This window comes from Lepisosteus platostomus, chromosome 8 (assembly GCF_059453375.1).
Source record: "Lepisosteus platostomus isolate fLepPlt1 chromosome 8, fLepPlt1.hap1, whole genome shotgun sequence".
NCBI lineage: Eukaryota > Metazoa > Chordata > Actinopteri > Semionotiformes > Lepisosteidae > Lepisosteus > Lepisosteus platostomus.
Genome location: NC_142618.1, coordinates 62282691 through 62304895, shown reverse-complemented (window position 1 = coordinate 62304895; position 22205 = coordinate 62282691). Strand labels below are relative to the sequence as shown.

General features: G+C 39.7%; 1 protein-coding gene across 5 annotated transcripts in view; it reads right to left on the bottom strand.

The window, feature by feature from the left end:
* Nucleotides 1-22205, bottom strand: part of LOC148657673 (catenin delta-2-like) — a 305588-nt gene that overhangs the window by 189797 nt on the left and 93586 nt on the right. For all 5 annotated transcript variants that reach the window (XM_088644228.1, XM_088644229.1, XM_088644230.1 and 2 more), the window contains one exon: nucleotides 17152-17264. In XM_088644228.1, coding sequence (XP_088500354.1) covers nucleotides 17152-17264 — 113 coding nt within the window. The remainder of the gene's footprint in view (nucleotides 1-17151; nucleotides 17265-22205) is intronic.

Below are 22205 nucleotides of genomic sequence, written 5' to 3'. Positions count from 1 at the left end.
ATTACTGTACATTTATGGTTTCTACGGTAATTTAACATTATTGGTTACGCACATAAGCCTTAAAGCGACCTGTTCCAAAACAATTTCATAAGACTCTAATCATGACACCCTTCCAATGCCAAGCATTCTGTAGACTGCAGGTGGTTTAAGGTGTCCATTGAGAAATTCCACATCTGATGCAATATCCACAGGTAAGTAGTGCAAGAAGAACAAACTGATTAGAAAAAATCCTATTAGGAAAATCCAGGTTTTCATTAGACCAAGGCTAAAAATAACTGAAAGTAATCTTATTTCATTTCCCCCCAAAAAAGTCCACTAACAGCACATTATTATAGGTTTTAAGAATATGAGTAGATTCCAAACTAGGAGATGGCATTTAATAAAGTGATGTTATTATTATTATTAAAGTGACACGGTAGCCTTTACTGTCTCTGTCCCTATAGCTTGCAATTCAAATTTCTAGTTTGCAGCTCTGAATACTTTAACTGAACTTAATTGAGACTATTTGTGATGCTTGAAACATGCGATAGCTATTGTTTTTAGTTTGATCAGATATGCAGTGGATCAAAGACATAATTGTATGAATAGGGCTTCACTGTGTTTAATAATCCCAACAAAGATTAAGTGGAATAAATTTCCATGCTAACAGAATACAGCAGCACAGTCACAGATGTGGCCTTCAATGCTGAATTGTTGTGCCTAAAGCTATCACATCTGTGTGCTGACAGAATGATTAGAACAGCCTTCAGGAAGTTGAAGAGTAATGCACCAATACGATACAGAAAGAAGGAAAATGTGATGCTTTCTGAAGTCTTAGAAGTCCTGCTCACATTTCTGAAATGATTTCTGAGCTTCGTGAGATTCCTGGAGTACTGTGAAAAGTCATCTCCAAGTATTTCTCTTAAATTATTTTTGGACACATTTAGCGCATCATGTAAAACATGAATCTGAATGGATCACAGAACTCCAAATCACACCTACATACACTGTATACCTCAAGGAGATGGTTCCCTTCTGACTCTGATGTGTTTAATTGGCAGGTCAGTCATGTACTGACGAATTGACAACTTATCGCACTGAACTGGCAACTTGCTGTTCGTGATGTGCTACAGCATAATGGGACAAACTGATCGGGGGGCATCACAGGAGTAGGTGGCCATTTTACAAAATGACAGTTTGATGTCGACAACAGCAAAACACAAAAAAACATGTTGGTTTTCTCTTCCTCAAAGGAAAACGAGTTGACATGGAAAATCATAACTGAAAGCAATGAAAAGATAACTCCTGGCAGTAACAAATATAGGCATATCTTCTTCTCACTTCTCACTGAAATGAATGCACAAGTTTCAAACAGCAAACATGAGCCTGCACTGTGTAACAAGCTTACTGTTAGCTGGTCTAGGGGTGTCCTGGGCCTTGCAGTGGCATCACTGAGAGATGCCCCACTCTTCTAAAGGCACAGCTGAGATGGCAGACTCTCAAAGCACAAATGGCACAAGTCCTCTCTCTCTGCCTGCACAGAGGTTATAGTCCAGAACAAGCTCAGGCCCAGCCATGAGGCTGAAGCTGTCCCCTGGATTGTTCTGAGAAGTGGCTGAAAGCAATCCTCATATCAATTAAGTACTCAATTAAGTACTCTGGCTAGAATGGGCTAGACGAATTGACAACTAGAATTCAGGCTAGAATGGGCCGAACTTTCTTCTGTTTTTCCTATGCTCTTACGTGCAACGTTTTTCACCTCAGCAGCTTGTTTAGAGCTGTACTCGTCAAACACAGGCACACAGCTTTCCGGCACAAGCTTTCCGGCTTGTGGAATTCCAGGAGAACAAGTTCCCGGTTCTTATCTCACGTTTAATGTTACAGTGCAGCCTGGTAACTCTAAACAGCTCCCTCTGGATGGTGACCTTTACTTAAATGTGATTCCGTCAATACGCCACATCTCTGCATATAAACTAGTGCTACCATCTGCTAATGGGTCATTTTAATTGCTCTCAAAGTGGTCATAAGAAGCAGCTGACCTTATGCTGATTGATTCATGCAGGCTAATCTAAGGCTTACAGGCCTAACTCAGATGGTACTACGGTTCTTCTTTTAGGTGATTTCGACCAGAACACTCAGAAAAATCAACTCTGTGCTGCTCTGTGCTTGTCAGCCTTAAAATCTCTGCGCAAGCCCTGTTGTCATACTGCATACAGGCTCCACACCAGACTGAGTGTGGCACAACCCCAGCAGCCCACACTGGGAGTGAACAACAGTGACATCTGTCGGAAGGGCAGGGCTTTTTGCTGGCGGGCCCTCTGGTACAAGCGTGCAAAATTATTCCTTCCTGGTTGAATTATCAAAGCCTCCGCCATGCCCAGCAGTCTGATCTGACACTAAGACAGTAAGATAAATAAATCTTGGCCAACTAATTCTCCCCTTGGCCAACGCATTCTTATAGAGAATACTTTCACAGAGCAGCGGCAGAACAGGGACTTTAAACGTCTGGAAACAATTCCAGAGTAATGAACAGAGACAACACAGACCTATCCATTTCAAATTCTGTTAGAAAGATTTAGTGAAATGTGATCCAAATAAATGCCACAATTTCTTTTTTCTATTCAAAACCAAGTAGTTACAATACCAAGCTTTGTCTTATTTAAAGTTTGTACATAATCTTATCATTTTAACCTGTGTTATTTGTGGAAACACTTGTACAGTCCAAAATGCCTAATTCATTCATGTTATTAATAAATATGCAAATTCAGGCAAGCCATCAGTGTACGCAAATGATTTATGTCTGAAGAAAATGAAATGAAGTTAAAGAATTGTACAATGAAGATTATGCATATACAGTATATTTATACATCAACAAAACAGAATTAATCCATTGAACACTGTTCTATAGCTATCATTCTTTGTGTTCACATTTTCTTGTCTATATTCTATTCAGCTACAGGCCCTGAGTGAACAGTATAACATTCATCAGTACAGAATTATCGGTTTTACCCCAACTGTGGGACAGGTTTGCAAATAATGAAGGAGAAACAATTTTTAAAAAGCTGTCACTGGAGGTTTTAGTGATTCCTGTGACCAGTACATTTGTTTTTACAGACCATTTAGAAATTAAATCCTGTCACCCTCGTTGACAGTGTGAACATAATTACTACTGCGTAACCCTCAGAGGAAAGCCTTTGGCCATTATTGATTATTACTCTTCCCCTAATGAACGGAGATATCCTTGAGTGTCCGTGGTCTGTACAACACCAGGTCACAAGGACTTAGGGGACAATGTGCCCTTTGGCTTGCTAAATCACTTGAGATCAAAGTTTTATTGATAGACATCCAGAAAATAGAGAATACTCTTGTATACTGTATGTTCTAGATTTTTCTCGAAGAGGCAGATATGTTTTGTGCTGTGAGACCAAACCTCAGAGTCTCAAATGTTCGGTCAGCAGGAAGCAAAACCCATAAAGGCTAATTCGCATCTGTCTCATCCTTTGAGACAGTCTCTAGAAATATGTTATATAGCTTTATCCTGATAGTGTAGTGTACTCTAACATCCTAAAATGATTCAATGTAACATAAGTGTACTGTATTTACAGACAGACCTAACAAAAATGCAAAGCTTCCTGTTAAGGTACATCAAAAAATAAAGAACCTAATTTGCTTTCATTCCCCAGACTGACTCAGGTGCATTGTTGACTCGTCATTTGCTTTTGAAACTTATGAGGATGGTTTTAAAATTGACTGAGGTTTGAGGTTTTAATAAACGTAAGGGTGTAGCGTGCACGTACTGTACATCGTCTTACAGGTAAAACCCAAAGGTTTTAGACAGTCAGTCTCCCAAACATCACATACTGTATAGACAGAAACTGGATGTGCTGTGAAGTTTACTAAACTAGCATCAGTGTAGTGATCGTGCACAAGAGGAATATACATGAACAGTGTCTCGAGATATATTGCTGGATTTAATTCTGTCATGTGAAACAAATGTCAAGGAATTTTATCATAAAATTGCTCTCACACGATATAATATATTACACTTTTCATAATATCCCTTTCAGTTCTGATCTATAGAGTATGACAAGCAAACTTGCAAAGTAATATAAATACTACTACTAATAACAAGAAGGATAATGAGTCTGACACCAACAACAATAACGAGAGGCTTTTCTGTTGACCTCTTTGCTCTTAGTATCCCCCAGAAGTGTCTGGACTTCAGAAAAAGAAACACAGTTTGGTTATAATCAGAGAATTCCCATCAACAGATGAAAGGAAGTTGACATTATTCTCATACCAGGTTATCCTTCAGAGAGAAGTGTTTCTCTCTTCTCAAAGCAAAACAGGTCAGCTGCTAAATCAATAAACTCTGTCTTAACAAATAAAGAACAAATAAAGAAACATAGAGGCATGTCTGTGGGTCTGCCATTAAATAAACTCACACTGACAGCGACTTAAAACTCAAGAACAGACCACTAAACAGATGAGCTCTGAAGGGCCTATGGCCCAGAACTCCTCAACGAGTGTCAAGGCAGCAGTATTTAACCTTATAGATTCTTAAGGCCTTATAGATTCTAACTACTATAGCGATTTAAAATGCCAGCAATACATTGGTATAAGGAAAACAGGTTGGTACAGCAACATATCCATGGGTTTCTGAAAGCATCTTACACCTCTCGTCCGGACAGGCTGTGAGTGCACTAACTGCCAGTGCTTAACAGGAGTTGACACCTGCCCTGTCTAATGATCCACAGATCCAGTTCCAGGCATGGCTGTGGATGCCCTGGACCTGGGCTGACAGCAGCACATGGCCACAGCACTTCCAGGCCACATAAAACACTGTGCATCTCTCCACATCAGAATGTATTCCTATTTCCTGACAAATAACCATAAACTATACCTGCTCATCTCTATACCAAATGTAAATGATATTATTAATCACCTGAAATACAAGTGCTCCTAGCTCGTGAAGGTTGTTTACTCCGATTTACTTTACAGCACTTCACTTTTTTAATGCAAGGCCAATGATAGCCCTTGAGAAACACCAAGTGCAACTCAGATACTCTCAATATGAAAAAAAAACACCATTCAGTCCTAACCTTGCACACTGATACATGAAAACATGAGTAAAAAACTGAAAGGTTTTTTAAGAATAAAATTCCCATAAATACATATGATAAATACCTGATGGTGTACAGGTATATTCAGTTTCATTTTGCTTTCTTTCCACTGCTGAGGAATATCCAAATGGAAAGAGTACGATGACTTTTTTTAAAAATTGTGAAAATAACCTAGGCATCCACCAGTCCAAAACATAATGTAACAGCAATTAGGATTTTTAATGCACAATTTAATGTACAGTATCTAGTTCTTAATTTTTCATTCTATGAGTGCTAAATTAATGTTAGGGAACATTATCTGTTTACCTGCAACATGGATCGCCATTAGGGTATAGAAATCACATTGTACAATCAAGAGTTGTTTCAGACATCTACAATCACAACAAACCTTTTCTAGAAGCAAGTTGTTTATGATTACCTGTTTATTTTTTTAAGATAATTAGATATTTGCACAAAGTGTGATGTATTTATATATCTAGCTCCACTTGTAAAATTCAAGCCTAAAATCTATGCTGTGACACAATATAACCATATAAGAAGTGTAACTGTTAGTACCACATAATTTAAAAACACCATTTGCTGTATTTCTGCAATATCTTCTCATAACATGATGCAATTTAATTTATTTAAAGTATCTGACGCTTGTATGCAAACAAGCACACATTTTTATCAGAGATCCTTGTTCTAGGGTTCAACAGCAGTGCCCCACAAAGTAATTTCCTTTGTCTTTCCTCTTCTAAAGCCAGAACTGAACCACCAGTCTGCACTGCTGTCTAACTTTTTAAATACTATCACCATACCACTGCATATGTTGATGGTGTCAACATCTACATGATGTTATAGCTGGCCATATGCCAGTGATCTGCAAAATAAATTTGAACATTAAATTTAGAAACCACAATCTGAATTTTTCCTTCTAAAATTAGCTCCTTTTTGTCTTTTGTGGGACTCTACTCGGAAGTTAACTGCTGAGAAGAATAAAACAGTCCATTCAGGAATTATAGGTGTGACAGCCTTTTAACAGCAAGTATCTGTGTAAAAAGGCACCATCACAGGGCCTCCCAGCTGACAAGCCAATCGAACAATTGAGAAGACAGAGAGCAGAATCTCTTTTACAGTAAACGAGTAAAGAAAAATGGATTGAGATCCTAAGCACTATATTAAGAAAATGTTAGCAGGGAATGAAGAAAAGGGAAGCTATTTTCTAATTCAATTGGGTTAATTGCACAGGGGGCTTTCCAACCTGGCATGGCAGCTGTCAAGAGACTGAATCTTCTCTGACTGCATTTTTATAGAGTGATTCTCCTGCAACCACTGGAATCACAGCGCTGGATCTAAATCGAGTACCGGAAAGAAAGACACATAGCTCCCTGGCAGGATGATTTCAACACTCACACTGCTTTTTATTGAGGCTCAACGACTGCACCAGCCGTGGAAAACTATGCTATTCTCGTGGGTTCTGAACTCCTTGCACCTTAGATTCTACCGAGAAAACGCAGGCATTTCCACTTTCACTTAACAACTGCCACAGTGGGATAAAAGACTGAAATGTAATGGAACTCACCAATAAACGCCAGCATTGTACCTGGAATATTATGTACAAAAATACATACAGTACTGTCACCTATCTCAACTATGGAACTCCAAACCTAACCAGAGACTTACCAAAACACAATGCTTAACACAGCACGTGATCTTGAAAACATTTCCCCTTTTAAGAGGGGAAATCTCCTGTTGATTACACAGGACTAAACCGTTCAATTGCAAAACGTGCAGGAATGTGTACGCAAACAAGTGTCCGCTGACCAACTGCATAATAAAAAATTCTGTAAATGAAAGAGCTGAGAGTGGCGCAGTGGTCTGGAGGCTGACAGAAGCTGGTTAAGGTCTCTGGCTGATCGGACAAGGCAGACACCAGGAAGTGAAGTCAATGGTTATGATAGATTGAAAGTGTACATTTGTTTAGTGTGCAAGGAATACATATTGTCAATGTTTTCCAATTAAGTAACATACATTTCTTTTTTTCCTTTTGAAACCTCAGACTTTAATAGTATTAATACAAGCAACTGAAAGCCTATAGTTGTTCTCAACTCCTCGACATTCTTAACTGGAAGTGCATACAGTCATTACAGGTAATTTAAAATCTCCAGCTGTTCAGGAGTTGTAAAACAATTTAAGATAAAGCAGCAAAAAATAAGACAAAAGGCCACTCCAGGAGCAGAGATGGTAAAATCCTACTGTGCGGATTTCGACGTCAGACACTTAGGTTGCTGCTGTCCCTGTTTCTCTCCAAATTTGACCCAAAGACTGGTTTCCAAAGGCACAGTGTCTGTCCATCATGCCCCCAGTGTGGGCCCAGCACTGGCTCAGCCTGTCCAGCTACAGGACACCTACGCCTCTGCCTTGTTCCCAGAGTCACCTCGTGTCAGTGTCCACACTGAAGGAGCTCACCCTCTCCTCTGTACACAGCAGGGACAGTGCAGAGGAGTAACAGCGTATTTTACTTTTATACTCCACTGGTGTCAGTGGAACTGAAGGAGGAACGCAAATCACTTGACTGTCGTCATCTAGGAGTAAATGGATAGGTTTTTTTTAGAATTCAGGGAATGACCTGGTTTCTAAATTCAGTTAAGTCCTCTAGAGAGCTCTTAGTTATCCGTCCCGTGAAGTCTTCAGTTGTGGAGAGACTTTCGGACACCCTGGGTTGGCCTCATTATACACACTGAAGAGGGTCTTAGTGGTCAGCTGTGCGTTAGCACTGTGAACCTGCTCCTCACGGTACTTCGAGTCAGTCCACCTTACCGACAACAGCAGCACAGTAATTGCTGTTTCACAGCTAGAGGACTAGACCTCTTCAGCTGGCCATTTAAACCGCTTCTCCACTGGACACCTTTATGGATTATCCAGATAATTGTATCATTTTCCGAAAGGAGGGATGCAGTCTCTGAACACATCCTCTCGCCTCCTCCTCTGGCTCCTCTCACATTCACAAGTAAGAGTCTCGGCTTTACCTCTTTCATTGGCATCTGCTAACCTTCTGTCATCAGCAATTCATACTGCAATTATCCCACGCGTCTTCTACTAAAAGTTATATTTTTAGCTATGAAGCACTTTTTATGTATGACTCTTTCTTAAACTGAATAAAACACAGCATGTATTTTTAAACAGACATTGCTTCAGCATTTATGTTACATCACACAGGCCCAGGCCAAACTGAATGTGATTTAAACCTATGCACAATATAACTGAATGTTGATCGTTTTTGTCCATCACACACTACTGTTCCCTTGGTTTATACATTTCCCAACATTATATGCATCTGAAAACCAAATCCTAATTTCTCAATAGACACAAATGTGTGTAATAATTATATCGTTGATGTGTTAATAAAATTCAGTGATGTTGCAGACCAGAGAGAAGAAGCAGTTATTTTGCTTTCATTAAAATTTTACAGATTTTCCTTAATATCTGACGGCTGAAGACAGTTTTATCATCTTGCCTATTTTTGCTTGTTTGTCTCCAGGAGCAGAAGGTAGCTGTAACGCCTACTTTTATTTGGACAATATTTCCCTGTTAAACATGGTTTTCAAGCTGCCTGTCTCAGCAGGCAACGCTGAGCCTCAGTCTTGTGGTTTTCAGGTGGTCGGTGTAGCAGCAGGTCTCAAGCCAGGAGAGAGCATGCCAGTTCTAGAGAATGCCTAGGTAGAGGACATTAGCTAATTTGCTTACAACAGAGATGCAGCGTGCCAGACCTACGGTGTCCTTTTCAAACATCTGTTTGCACAGTTCTTTCGAGAGCTCCAAGAGATGGAATCCAAGCTACTCCCTGTTGTTCAAGGTCCTCTTCCTAAACGCTGTCTGCTGAGCTCAGCGAGAGAATATTAGGGAAAAACCTGTCAGACAGTTTGTGTTGCCAGCTCATTTTTCACAAAAGCACAGTGTACCATGTATGCCATGTATGGTTACCACACAGGGGTAATGAAACACAGATGAAGTAAAAAAAATACTTTTGAGCATTTGTTACATGCTACATTACTTAATTTAGGAAATTCATTAAAACCATTTCTATGTAGAAACTACATTACTCAAAATGACACAAGCTGTCTGCATTAATAACACCATTATTAACGGGTTAACTGTATAAATTCCTGGCAACTCCTGTTGTTTCCCTTGGATGTCCCAATTAGAACAGAACACTTTTACATCAGCTTAAAAGGAAAACTGTAATTAAATGGAAAAACTTCTTAAGGCTTTTCTTTTATAATGAATTACTTGAACCTGAAGCTAATGAGACTGTTTTGCAGTAGGCAGAAATTGAAGATTAGTGTTATCGGATAAATTATATAGTTAAATCTTTGACATTTCAGCTTCCTCAGCAAACACATGGAGGAAGTAGTTTTCAAATAAACTGGGATTCAAGGCAAATAGGCAGAAGAAAATCAGTTCATAGCAATTGATACACCGAAGGATCAGACAGCATCATTGGTATATTGTTAATCTTCCACTTTTTAATTCCCTGTAATGTTGTGGGTGTTAACATTACTGCTGAATTCTGTTGCCAAATGCTTTGCTATTTATTTTCTGCCTTATAGCCTTTGGATCACACTTACTTTTTAAACAGATTAAATATTTAGCTTGAACATATAGAAAAATGGCAGTGAAATTAGTTTTTCTTTAAGGGAAAAAAAGCTTTATTTGTTCAAATATAAATTAATTTTAGACACACTGTATAGTCTGACATAAGGAGCTAACAAAATATAGAAATTAGGATTGATTTTGTTTAATCAGAATTGTGAAATTATTTTTAACTCCAAAACTTGACTTCCTTTTTGAATCCCTCCACAAAACAAAGCAGACAAGGTTCCTCTGAGACATTTACGTAGAACTTGCTAACTACTGTACATTACTGTAGATACTTTTAAGTCTCTATGCAGATGTTTTCTTGTCCTATTCTTTAGAAAGTCTACAGGAAAGGCAAATCTGAAAAAACAACATTTTTGCTGTATACAACTGAAAACGCAGGGCATTTCAGACAATGCACCATGGCTATATTTTTTCTTACGACCTGAAGAAGGATTGTTTATCAGCATAAATTGTGCAGCATAAAAACCTAATTTCCTGTTTATTTGTGCACTACAGTTTAACCTACTATGTATGATTACGTATTATGGAAATGAATATTAATTAGCTCTTGTCAGTTCATAACACTGAAAGTCAGAACCATCTAAAAAGACTCTATACTGTATACTGTAGTGCCGAAGACAACATTTTCACCCTTATTCTCATCAGTGTGACATACAGTATCACACCTATTTCACTGCTCTAAGTTAGCTATGTCAAGTGACGAGTTCTTGTGTAACATGAGTTTGCATACATATAGAATATTGTATATATACAGTGTATATATAGTACAGAGCAAAATTTACTAATTAACTAAACTGCGATGTAGAGACAGTGTTTAAAGTATTTTAGCTACAATAAGATGCAATGTTCTTCCTTGTTAGTAATGCCCAAACGTCCCACAAAGCATTTCTCTTATGCTACTGTAATTTTTCCTTTACTTTCTATATTGCCTATGGGCTGATATATACAGTCCAGTGTCTTGCAAACATTTTCAGACGCTTACTATTTTGTCCCATGTTGTGAGATTACAAAATGATGCAGACACGCGTTTTGACTTCAGAATTTAACAGCAGAATTCAAGTCAGGACTTTGACTTTTGACTTGGCCACTTCAGGACATTCGCTTTCTTATTCTTCTGCCACTCAGGCATGGCTCTGGATCATTTCCCTGCTGAACGGTTCTAGCAGACTGAAACAGGCTTTCCTCTAGTATTTGCCCATACTTGGTTCCTCCTATTTTTCCATCCATAAAAAAAGCTTTCCAGTCCCTGCTGAGCAGAGGCATCGCTACAGCATGAGCTCTACATCTGCCAGCACCATGCTTGACTGCAGGGATGATGCTGACTGGGTGATGCGCTGTGTTGGGTTTGCATCACATGTGGCACTTTGCGACTACTCCAGGAAGATCCACTTTCATCTCATCTGACCCCTATCTCTCATGCTGCATGTTGGCAGAACGCTTAAATGCTTTGCTGTGACTCCGTGGAGGATATGAGATGGGTTTTCCACCCTGTGGAGTTATCAAAATCTTATTGACTGTCATCTCATCCATTGGTGTCTATAGCTCTTTCAGGCTAGTCAATTGCTTCGCAGGACCCCCACACTCACCATTTTCCTCCTTTTCCAGCTTACAGGTTTGGAGGAGCAGCCTGATCGAGGCTCTGTCTGAGTGCTGTGATGGATCTTCCATTTCTCAATGATTGTGTAGACTCAGCTCACGGGAATATTCTTGAGACTTCTAATTTTTGTATCCTTCCCTTGAACTGTGTTTTTCAAAGAATTTATCCCTGAATGACTTTGAAAGATCCTTAGTCTTCATGACTGAGTTTTTAATCTTGATGTAAATCATTTTGTGATTTAGGATTAATCACAATATATATATATAACATTATAAAATAACAGTGTTATAACATGCATATTGCATCTATCCATAGGATACTATGTGCACAATATCTCAGTTATCAAAAGACGGATATTCTAAATGTAACATGAGATTGGTTAAAGAATGCTGTTCCACTGTAGACAACATTTCAGTAACGACTTACTGTTTTGAAGGAGAGAATTTTAAATGTTGGTCAGCCTGTCTGAATACTGTTGCAGACTGCAATTAATGGCTTTGGTATCTGGGAAGGAAATAAGGTCTTGATGTTTATGTTATCCAGAAAAGGGATTATCAGATGAGCTGCACTCAGACGAACAGAAGGCACAGCCTAATTAACTGTGAGCCAGCAAGCAAATCCAACAGACATAAAAAAAAAGTTTAAAAAATGGCACTACTTCATAAAAGCATAGTGTAAAAATGTGAGAGTTTTGTGCATTAATCCACACATTCCAATCATGTCTAAAATTATAATACTCGGGCTAGAGTTACAACTAACAACTGTGGATTTTACATTTGAATGGCGTTTGTCTTAACACTACATCTGTATCAAGGTGCCATATCTGTGTTCTCTGTTCATTTCTAAGGGGCAGTCCTGAAGAGATCAATGTACAGTGTACACGAAACACTGTAAGCAATGACATTTCCAGCATCACAAACAACAGGTGCTAAAAATGAAAGGCTCTTCACTTTTTATTATCCAATAAAACATAATTACATGAAGAGATGGATTATTTATCAAGAATTCCAGTGGACCACACACCTCCAGAAATGACTGGCTCCTTTCACTAGCTGGATCTTACGGTACATTGCTGAGCCTCGTGTAACAGAGATAAGCAGCTTGTGCATGACACAAGCAGTACTCACTCCTGACAGCCTTCTGACTGGCTTTCTCAAGAGTACAAGCAGAAGGCCAAGAAGACTCTTACATTTCCAAGTCAGACTCTGGCGTGAGGATGGATCACCCTCCCGATGCCTTGACAAGTCTGTTTGTTCTAAAAAAGAATGAACAGAACCGAGCAACTTCTATTCAATCTGTCCATGAAAATATGAAACCCAGTATAATTCCCTTGGTATATAACAGCAACAAGAATAAGAAAACCATTAACACTTTACAAGAAGTCCTAAAATTGATTATAAGTTATAGTTTATTAGACATGTAATAAAGTATATCATTCACACACCCAAATAATTGTCTGTGAATGTACAATTAATATTAATGGGAGATTTGCTTTAAAAAACACTCAAAGTTTCATAAGCACTTTCTACGTCACACAAGCTCCAGCACAAATTCAGAAGTTAATTATATACTCTCTCAAACATGATTGAATTCAAATTATCAATTATTTAAGTGACAAAAGAAATTTATTAACTCCCATTTTAAAGTCATTTAATTTCCAATCAACACCTTCAAATGTGACTGACGAGCCTCCAGGCCGCCTTGGAAGACAGTGATCTGTTTTGATACTGAAGTTTATTAAAGCTGTGCCCCACTACTGAGATTGTGTAGATAATTTATTCTAAGCACAATCCAACTGACAGGTTTATCTTCTAAAACTCTGATAATTTCCCTCATTCACATAGTCTTTTGTCCTTTTACTATGATCTGCAAATTAGTAATTAAAAATGTATTAAACATTTTTGAAAGGATTAATGCTCTGCAATAACAGTGGAGATAATGCTCAATTTCTCTAAAAGAAATACATATTACATCTGACTTTGTGCTCTGAGAAAACAACAATTACTGTGGCTTTCTTTCAATATAAATGATTTGTAAGATACTGTATATCGAATTATCTTTGCAAATGAGATATTGGACACTAGTTATGATCAATCACAAATACAATAAATGCTTATTTTCCCAATTTGTATTTCATTTTATTATTCAACTCCTCATATTTTAAAATATGCCACTTTACCGGGGAAAACTGTCTTTTTTAGAAACTAGTGCATTTTCCTTACGCAAGGGTTGGCTTCGGATATATTGGTAAGGTCTGTTAGAAACAGATTCATTCCTGCGAAAGCAAAGCTAAATCGTTGCAATCTATAACAACGGTCAGATCGCAAAAAGACGCACTCGATGATAAGGCACGTCAGAAACAGACGCCAGGTCACAAGCACGACAGGGGTAAGCCTGGATCGACGACAAGAGAGGGAGATGGATGTTCTGCTGGACAGATACGGCTTTTCTGATGAGACGGCATGGAAAGAAATGGTGCGACAGAAGAACAACAAACTGAAGCAGAAAGGAGCTCACCCTGGGGAGCGTAGTGCTCTGTCTCACACAGCAGCTTGTGTTTGCTCTCATTTGTGCTGTTGGCCGTTTCACTAGAACCACCTGACGCGTCTTGCTCTAGGTTTCGAAACACGCAAGTCCTTCTTAGCAAGATTAGTTCTTAAAATAATCATCGGAACATTAACATTTATGATTTACAGATAATTTCACTCTAAAATGTACGTGCATTCATGTTTATATATTTATATTTGATCTGTTTTCTGTATATATTTATGTTTTTAGTAGCAACTCCCAACCACATGCTACAGTAGCACACCCGACCATTGTACACGCACTGAATTTCTTAATGGTGCCTTTGCATGAATGTGGAAAACAAAATGAAATAATCTCACTGTGAATCTGCCAGATTTTCTTTTCCTGTAAGTAAAATGGTGCAAAAATAAGGTCTTTACCCCCAGAATGCAATCGTTCTGTGTCTCGATGTCCTGTTAAAGCAGAGTTTCTTTTATAGAGTACCGGGAACGCTGCCTCACAAACCACAGCAGATCAATAGGACCCCATCAGCTTCCCGACCACAAACAACAGGTCTAGGGGCCTCGTGTTGAAAAGACTCATTTCCATTGGCGTGAAATCAATGTCTCTCACCCCGTCTGACACTCCCAGACCAGGAGAGGGGTGGGGGGTGAACGACGCTAGCTGTTCCTGCGGCCGACGGGGTCTGGACTCTGGAAACACTGTGCTTTTCCACACCTGAACTTCTCCTCTCCCGGCTTTCGATACGGTGCTGCCGCGGGGCGTTGTAGACGCTATGCGCCCGGGCCATCAGCCCTGGGGCTGGGCACTGCGTACAGGTGTTCGAGGAGGATACACAGAAATCAAAAGCCGAGTCCAGACACCACCCTCAAGCGGCAGCAGGCCCACAGGAAGAACAGCATATTGAAGGGGGTGTTCCTGTGCGGACTCCCAGCCGGAGTAGGGTTACCGATTGTGTCCTGGTCAGGTTTCTACTGTGTTGTCGGAATCTTCCTGGTCTTCCTTAATGAGTCGCCGAACACAACGAAGCTACTAATTTCCTCGCAATATGTAAAAAAAATTGCACGGGATATAAATTGCGATTCCAATCAAAAATTATTCTGTAGCTTCAATAGCTTTTTTTTTCATTCCTTTAAAGGGGAACAGCAGCTGCTGTATTGCTAAACATCTCAAGTATAAATTTGAACATTCACGCTCAGGTGATCAGTTCTCAGAAAGTTGAAATATATATCTTCTGTACCTTCTAAGAATACCACAAAGTTATTTATCATTCTACCACACTTGCAATTTTAGTGATGTTTCTAAAACAAAGCTGCTTTGTCTTTGGAAACGAGTAGAATAATCAGCTATCTATCTGTAAAGCTAGCACTCTCTTATAGTTCTGGACTTGTCTATCTGCAGTAAACACTATGTCTTCTGTACCTAGACATTGTTGTGTTTCCTTTCTTCACTTTTCAGCAGGGAATGAACCTATTACTTGTTCCATCTAGAGATGAAGTCTAGTGGTTTCGTTTTTTTTATTTTTTTTACAGGGTTGGTTCTTGTATTTGATAAATGTTTGTCTAAATGTGTTTTGTATACTTCTTGCATGTCTGTCTAATCTGATCTACAGTATCGGGCCCCCAGTCATTCAGAGCACTCAGGTACACTTGGTCATGTGATGTCAGCTGTGGTCCCCCCGTCATTTCTACAGTCAGAGACAGGATGGAGAGGATAAACACTTATAGTAGGTTGCATTTAGGAAGGTGGTTACTCCGGTTTTGTGGTCTTTTAGCGGAGTCTGTCTACAGGCACGTACTGTATGTCTGGACCCAGGTGCTGCTTCTCCAGCCGTGTAATTCCTGCCCCACGGAAGCAGGACCTGTTCCTTTCATGTGGAAGCCATCCTCTGTGACCGCAGGCACATCCCACAGCACAGCAAGAGCCTTCTGCTCCGTCCACACGGACAGCACGAGCGCTGCTGGCTACCGCAAGCAACTCTCACATTTGGGCAAAAAACTGTATTTCAGAGCTGTGCTTCCCATCGGTGAACTGAGCAATCTGTTCTGAACGGCACTGCATTCTAACATCAGGACGATACTTCCATTATCTTACTTCCAACTCTACTTCTAACCCTCACACATAGAGGGTTTTTGTTTTCAGTTTTTCAGTCGTATTCTTTTTGAAGTGATAACATCAGCCTTGAATGTCATTTGCTTAAAGACTGTATTCACAGCGCTGTGTTAATCACAAGCGTCTTTATTGCTTGACTATTAAAACTTAATGCCCAGCTCAGAGTGAATGCATGGTTTCTATGGCATATAAATCAATAAGTTTTATCAAATTTACAGCACTGCTAACAAATCAATAAAAATAAGTCTACAAGCAGCTTTTGTCAGTATTGCCCTTTGGAGCAGCGGATTTTTATTCAGCTTCACAGAGTAGATTAAACATTGAGATGAACTGAAATCATGCTAGCTGTACATGTTTATAGTTTTCAAGTCATTTTCACTTTTTTTTAAAGTCTGCACAAAGATTAAAAAAATTGAGCTCATTTTGTCAAGAGATAAACATTATCAGTCTCAATGGCACGATACAGTCTGATGATAAAAGCCAGAAATTGGAAATCGTACTCAAAATGGGAGTTATCTGCTGTATGTCTGAGCTGTTGTTTCTAATATAGATTCTGTTTTTTGCTGGATCCTCAGGGAAAAACATGCAATCATTCACAGTAATTCATAATGAATTAAGAATACAATAAAAAAAACATTCCGTAAACATCTGGAAAACCATCCCTCTTTCATTTTTCATTTACATGAAAAACATCCAAAGCCATTAGTCACATTTTGTCATCACAGTTCTGTAAAGCAAACTGAAAGGAAGAGGAATGCGAAGACTTTGACCTGAAACAAACACACTCTTTCACGTCTACAAACCTTAACCAATGCGTTGAACACTGCAATAGTGCAGTCCAATAAATATGGCCTTTCTAATACTCTAGTATATGCAGGTGAGCCAGCAGGGAGCCACTTGTCCTGTGATGTTTCCAAAACTTGCCGAGACACAAGGCGCCGTAATCTTCCTGAGAAAAGCTGCGTCTTACTCAGCATCGTGTGCAAAAACCATAATCAAATGCCAAGGAAAACAAAACAATGAAAGAAATCAGGAATCAAGGAAGAACGCTTCAATTTTATCATCGGCACAGAGAGAGAGAGACTCCAAATTGAAATAAACAGGTTTATTAAATTAGCATTCCCACGAAGCGTGCAGAGGCTGATAAATGAGCAGTACTGTACGTACCTAATGCTGCTCATGCTGCCGGTCTCAGAGCCGAGCTTGCATCGCTCCAGTTGGCTGGCAACAATCTGTCGCTCTGCTTCCAGCTCCCGCGTCAGTCTCTCAAACTGCAGCTCCTGCGGAACAGGCACAGAGTCAGCCCCACGCCGCGCTCCCACCTGAGCCAGGACGCCCTCACGGCTCGTCCTTCTGGGCAAGCGAAAACGGACAAGAAAACGACCCCCATCATCGCCGAACAGCGGAAGTACCGCACTATAAAGTTCTCGAGCTTCTGGGAGTTACAGTGCGAAAGCTGTCATGATGGTTTTGGCTCCTGGAACACTGTGCCAGACTGTGCAGAACTATCTGTTACATTTATAATAAAACACAGACATATTTACTGTTAAGAATAAGCATGACCGCTAAAAAAGGAGTATACAGCATATTCAGAATAACAATACTATTATAATGAATGGGAGGACAGTTTCTGTGATTCAGAATCATCATAATAATTCCTTTGAAATGACATACAGTAGTGCTATTTTTTCCAAGGAGCCATACCAGCAATCCCATTCGATTGTACAACACTGAAACAAACTCCAAAAGATTCCGATCTTCATTTCACTTCAAGAAAAACCAATGCAGTCAAAAGTGAACCCTTCTATTGCAGATGGTTATAGAGCTGGAAAGATTGGTTGAGTGCAGTGCTACGCATCTGTTTTTCACGAGTTACCCTGTCCCTTAAAGGACTCTTCGCGGCTACAATAAGGAAGCCGATGAATTGTCATTATTGGGTATCACTATCCCTAAATGTGAAAAACTTCCCTAAATGCAACAAAATCATGGCTTTTCAGCTGCGTGGAAATTTTTCGATCTCTCCTATATTAATGTGGCATGATTTTTAACAAAAATGACTGTGCTGGCATCGTGTTAGGAAAACCTGTGATTATGCAACTGATGCTGCTGAAGATCAACAGATTAAAAATATACAGCGATGTATAATCAACAGTTTCCAAAAACCAAATCGCCTCCCCACCATACAGCTCGTGCTGTTGAACCGCAGCTCCTCAAACCACTCTCTTGCCTCGTGCTGCTGTAGGGGTGTTTCCCTTGGCCAGCACACAGCACCCCAGAGCAGCCCTGACCAAGCTGACCAAACTCCCTGTTTCGCCCGATAGGCAGTTTGGCTTGTCACCTGTTGGCTCCATTGCAAGGGCGTGCTGTGGGACACAGCTCTCCAAATTTGTGTAAGACCTCAAAAACTCTCTAGTCTTTATCAAGGACAAATTTAATTAAGGGCCCTAATGAAAGTAAAATGTGCTTTCATTTGTCTGAAACTACTGCAATGCAAAATCTCGTTGAACATGGTTTTCAGACACCAGTGTGTGCCAAGACAGGGCATGTAATTTACACTGCTATGGCTGGCAGGACACCGCTTTTCAAATCCGAAAGCCACAAGTAGAATTTATCCTTGAATCTTTTCATGTGAAGTTTTCACAGCAACACACCTTCAGATCTGTTGCCTGCGCTGTTTTTTCTCAGTTGGCCAAAGCATGCCAAATGTATCTACAGAGGAACCCTGTTATGCTCTAATAATAATAATAATTGCTTACACTTATATAGCGCTTTTCTGGACACTCCACTCAAAGCGCTTTACAGGTAATGGGGACTCCCCTCCACCACCACCAATGTGCAGCCCCACCTGGATGATGCGACGGCAGCCATAGTGCGCCAGAACGCTCACCACACATCAGCTATCAGTGGGAGGAGAGCAGAGTAATGTAGCCAATTCATAGAAGGGGATTATTAGGAGGCCATGATTGGTAAGGGCCAATTGGAAATTTGGCCAGGACACCGGGGTTACACCCCTACTCTTTTCGAGAAGCGACCTGGGCCCTGGGATTTTTAATGACCACAGAGAGTCAGGACCTCGGTTTTACGTCTCATCCGAAGGACGGCGCCTGTTTACAGTATAGTGTCCCCGTCACTATACTGGGGCATTAGGACCCACATGGACCACAGGGTGAGCGCCCCCTGCTGGCCCCACTAACACCTCTTCCAGCAGCAACCTTAGTTTTTTCCCAGGAGGTCTCCCATCCAGGTACTGACCAGGCTCACACCTGCTTAGCTTCAGTGGGTTGCCAGTTGTGAGTTGCAGGGTGATATGGCTGCTGGCTGCTGATATGGCTCTAGGACGAAGCCCTCAGTTTTCAGTGCCAGGAATCCACAGGTGCACACACATGTCAGTGAACCCAGTGCAGAATAGGCTCCATCACACATACAGTATGCCCCCAGTCATGAAAGACTGTTGAGTAATTCCATTATGGGAATTAGCCACTTGTGTGCTGGTTTTGTTTGTCATATTGTTGTTTTAGTTATTTAGAAACATGACAGTGCTGCCAGGTCAGACTGCAGCTCTCTACGTCTCTGCTGTTTTTTGAAGATCAACATGACAGTGAAATTAGGGTTTTATGGATGTAACAAGGGGAGTTAACACAGCCCATGAGACAAAGATTACATCAGCAACAGATATTTCTCTCTGTACTGAGAATATGATTTAGCCTAATGGGCTTAACTAATGGTTCTTTACTATTGAGCTACTATTGAGCTACAGATACTATTCTTTACTATTGAGAAGTATCATATACAGTAAATAGCAGCTCGATGAAGTCACTGTGTTTTATAACAACAGATATGTATTAAAACCACACTTTTATTAACAAAATATATAATTATAACGAGTAAAAGAGCAGACCTTGCTATGATATTAGTAGGTCTTCAAGCTAATTTTTTGTATGTATCGATTCAAGATATACAGTACAGTAACCATACTGTATAGATATGCTGCCTGGATAAATATACACACCCTGTGTACACATTCTACTACATCTAATGCACCTCACAAATCTATAAGAATAAAACTCAGCTTTTTCCTATTTATCTCAAAATAATGAGAAGTATTCCTTTCAAAACTAGAAGCATGGGATGAGTTACTTGTTCACTGGGCAATTTGAGAAGCTTAAAGAGGCAGTAATTAAGAAAACACACTTCAGAATCTGTTCATAAGGTCAGAAAATATACCATATGCAATTTCTAATGGATTCACAGACATGGTAATGAGTCATAGATTTCTTGAACATTACTTAAAAAGAAAACATTCCTCCATGTGGAATTGTACAGATGGTTACATCTGGCATTCACTCATCTGAATCCTCTTTATTTCTGAATCTCCACAGGAAGACCACTACCCAGATACCCTGTGTTAGGTTGCTGCTAAGACAAATGCTCGCACTCACAGAGTCCATACACAGAAGTAGGCCAGAAACAAAAGAGAGTGTGAGCTATAACTTTTTATACATTCAGTAATACCGCATTTTAAAACTTAAAAACTGATGTTAAGTAAATAAATAGATTTTAAGAGATACTGATTATCTGATAGAATTGTGAAGTTCTTAGTTCCAACCTATACAGTATAAGAAGACTAACAGCACTTAAAGTGCTTATCCAGGGGTCAGGGTTTTGGATTTGTAAGTGGATTCAAATGCCAGGTGAGACACTGCTGTTGTATCCTTGAGCAAGGTGCTTCACCTGAATTGCTCCATTAAGATACCCAGCTGGACACATGGGTGCTCATGTAAGTTGCTTTGGATAACAGTGTCAGTCAATTAAAATGGCAAAAAACAATAAGAATGCTATTCACAATGTGCCTCTGAAAAGGGAGCCCCTTTAAATTTTGTTTTTTCCCTATTTTAGAACTGGTGAAAAAAGCTTCCTAGTTTTTGGAAATGAAAAGAAAAATTCAGGTAATTTGAAAGCATACTTTTGGTGGGGTTTGTTTCAAATATCCACAGGTTTTATATAATTGTCTCTCAACATGTTTGAACTAAAGTTTTGTTCAAGGTGGCTGAGAATATCTCAAGATTTCTTCTTGCATGATTGTAATGAGGCTGAATAAAACTTTGCCAAAATACTGGCAAACAGAAACTGTCTGTAAGACAGAAACAGAAACTGTCTGTAAGAAATGGAAGCTCATGAAATAGGACACAGACCAGTTCAAAGGACAACACTCATTGAACAGGAGTAGTCAGAAAACAGCCGCATATTTAAAAAACATTAATAAAACAGGAAAGTGAGTCTTGATTCGATGGTTCTTAGATTGATTTTTTGATGATGTCCTGTGAAAAAAAAAACATTTTTCTTGTTTCTGTCGGCTGTGACTGAATAAGGCTTACAGTGAAGAATTAATTTAGCATTCCTGAAATTGAACAAGCACACAATAAATTGAAAAATGAAATGTGGTACAACTCCACAGAGACAAAAACCATCTTTAATACCGAGACTCAGAGAGTAATTTTGAGAATTTGCCTCTCGGAAGACAGAATCAAGTCAATGAAAACAAACAGCTTACAATGGGCCAGATCAGAAATCACTCCCTATTGATTTAGCCATCAAGCTCGAGGTGCTAATGAGGTGGAATTATATGGAAATACTATCACATACCAACTTGGACAGACAAACAAATGACATATTGATGTTAAAACAACATTTTGTGATGTTACGATTTAATATTAATAGAACACCAGTATGACCGAGCATCTTTAATCTGGAAACACAAACAACCTGATGCACGTTTGAAAAGGGCTGATAAAGGCCTGCACATCCCCAATACAATACTACCATAATATTACTTAGAAGGCCGCAGTTAAATGAGTAACTAAAATGTCAAACACCCTCTCTTACGGTATTAGCTTACAAGATATTTGGTTTAATTAAGGCAAGTCAGCAAGCAATCAATAGCAGCCTGCTCTCCCTCCATGTGGACAGTATTGCACCGCAGGAGCTATTGATTTCTTCAGAAAGCTGTTCAAGGCCTGAATGAAACAATCGCATCCACAGGGGCCCCACGCACATCTTCCCTCCATGTTCCCTCACTCCCAGACTCAGCGCAGAGGAGATCCCTCTCGCCTTCTGCCGGGGAATCAACAGAGGAAGACCTCTGTGACTACACCACCGACCGACACTTAAAGAGCTCACTTCGTGCTGACTCTCAGAGTGACTCCGACAGAGCTCCACCTGCA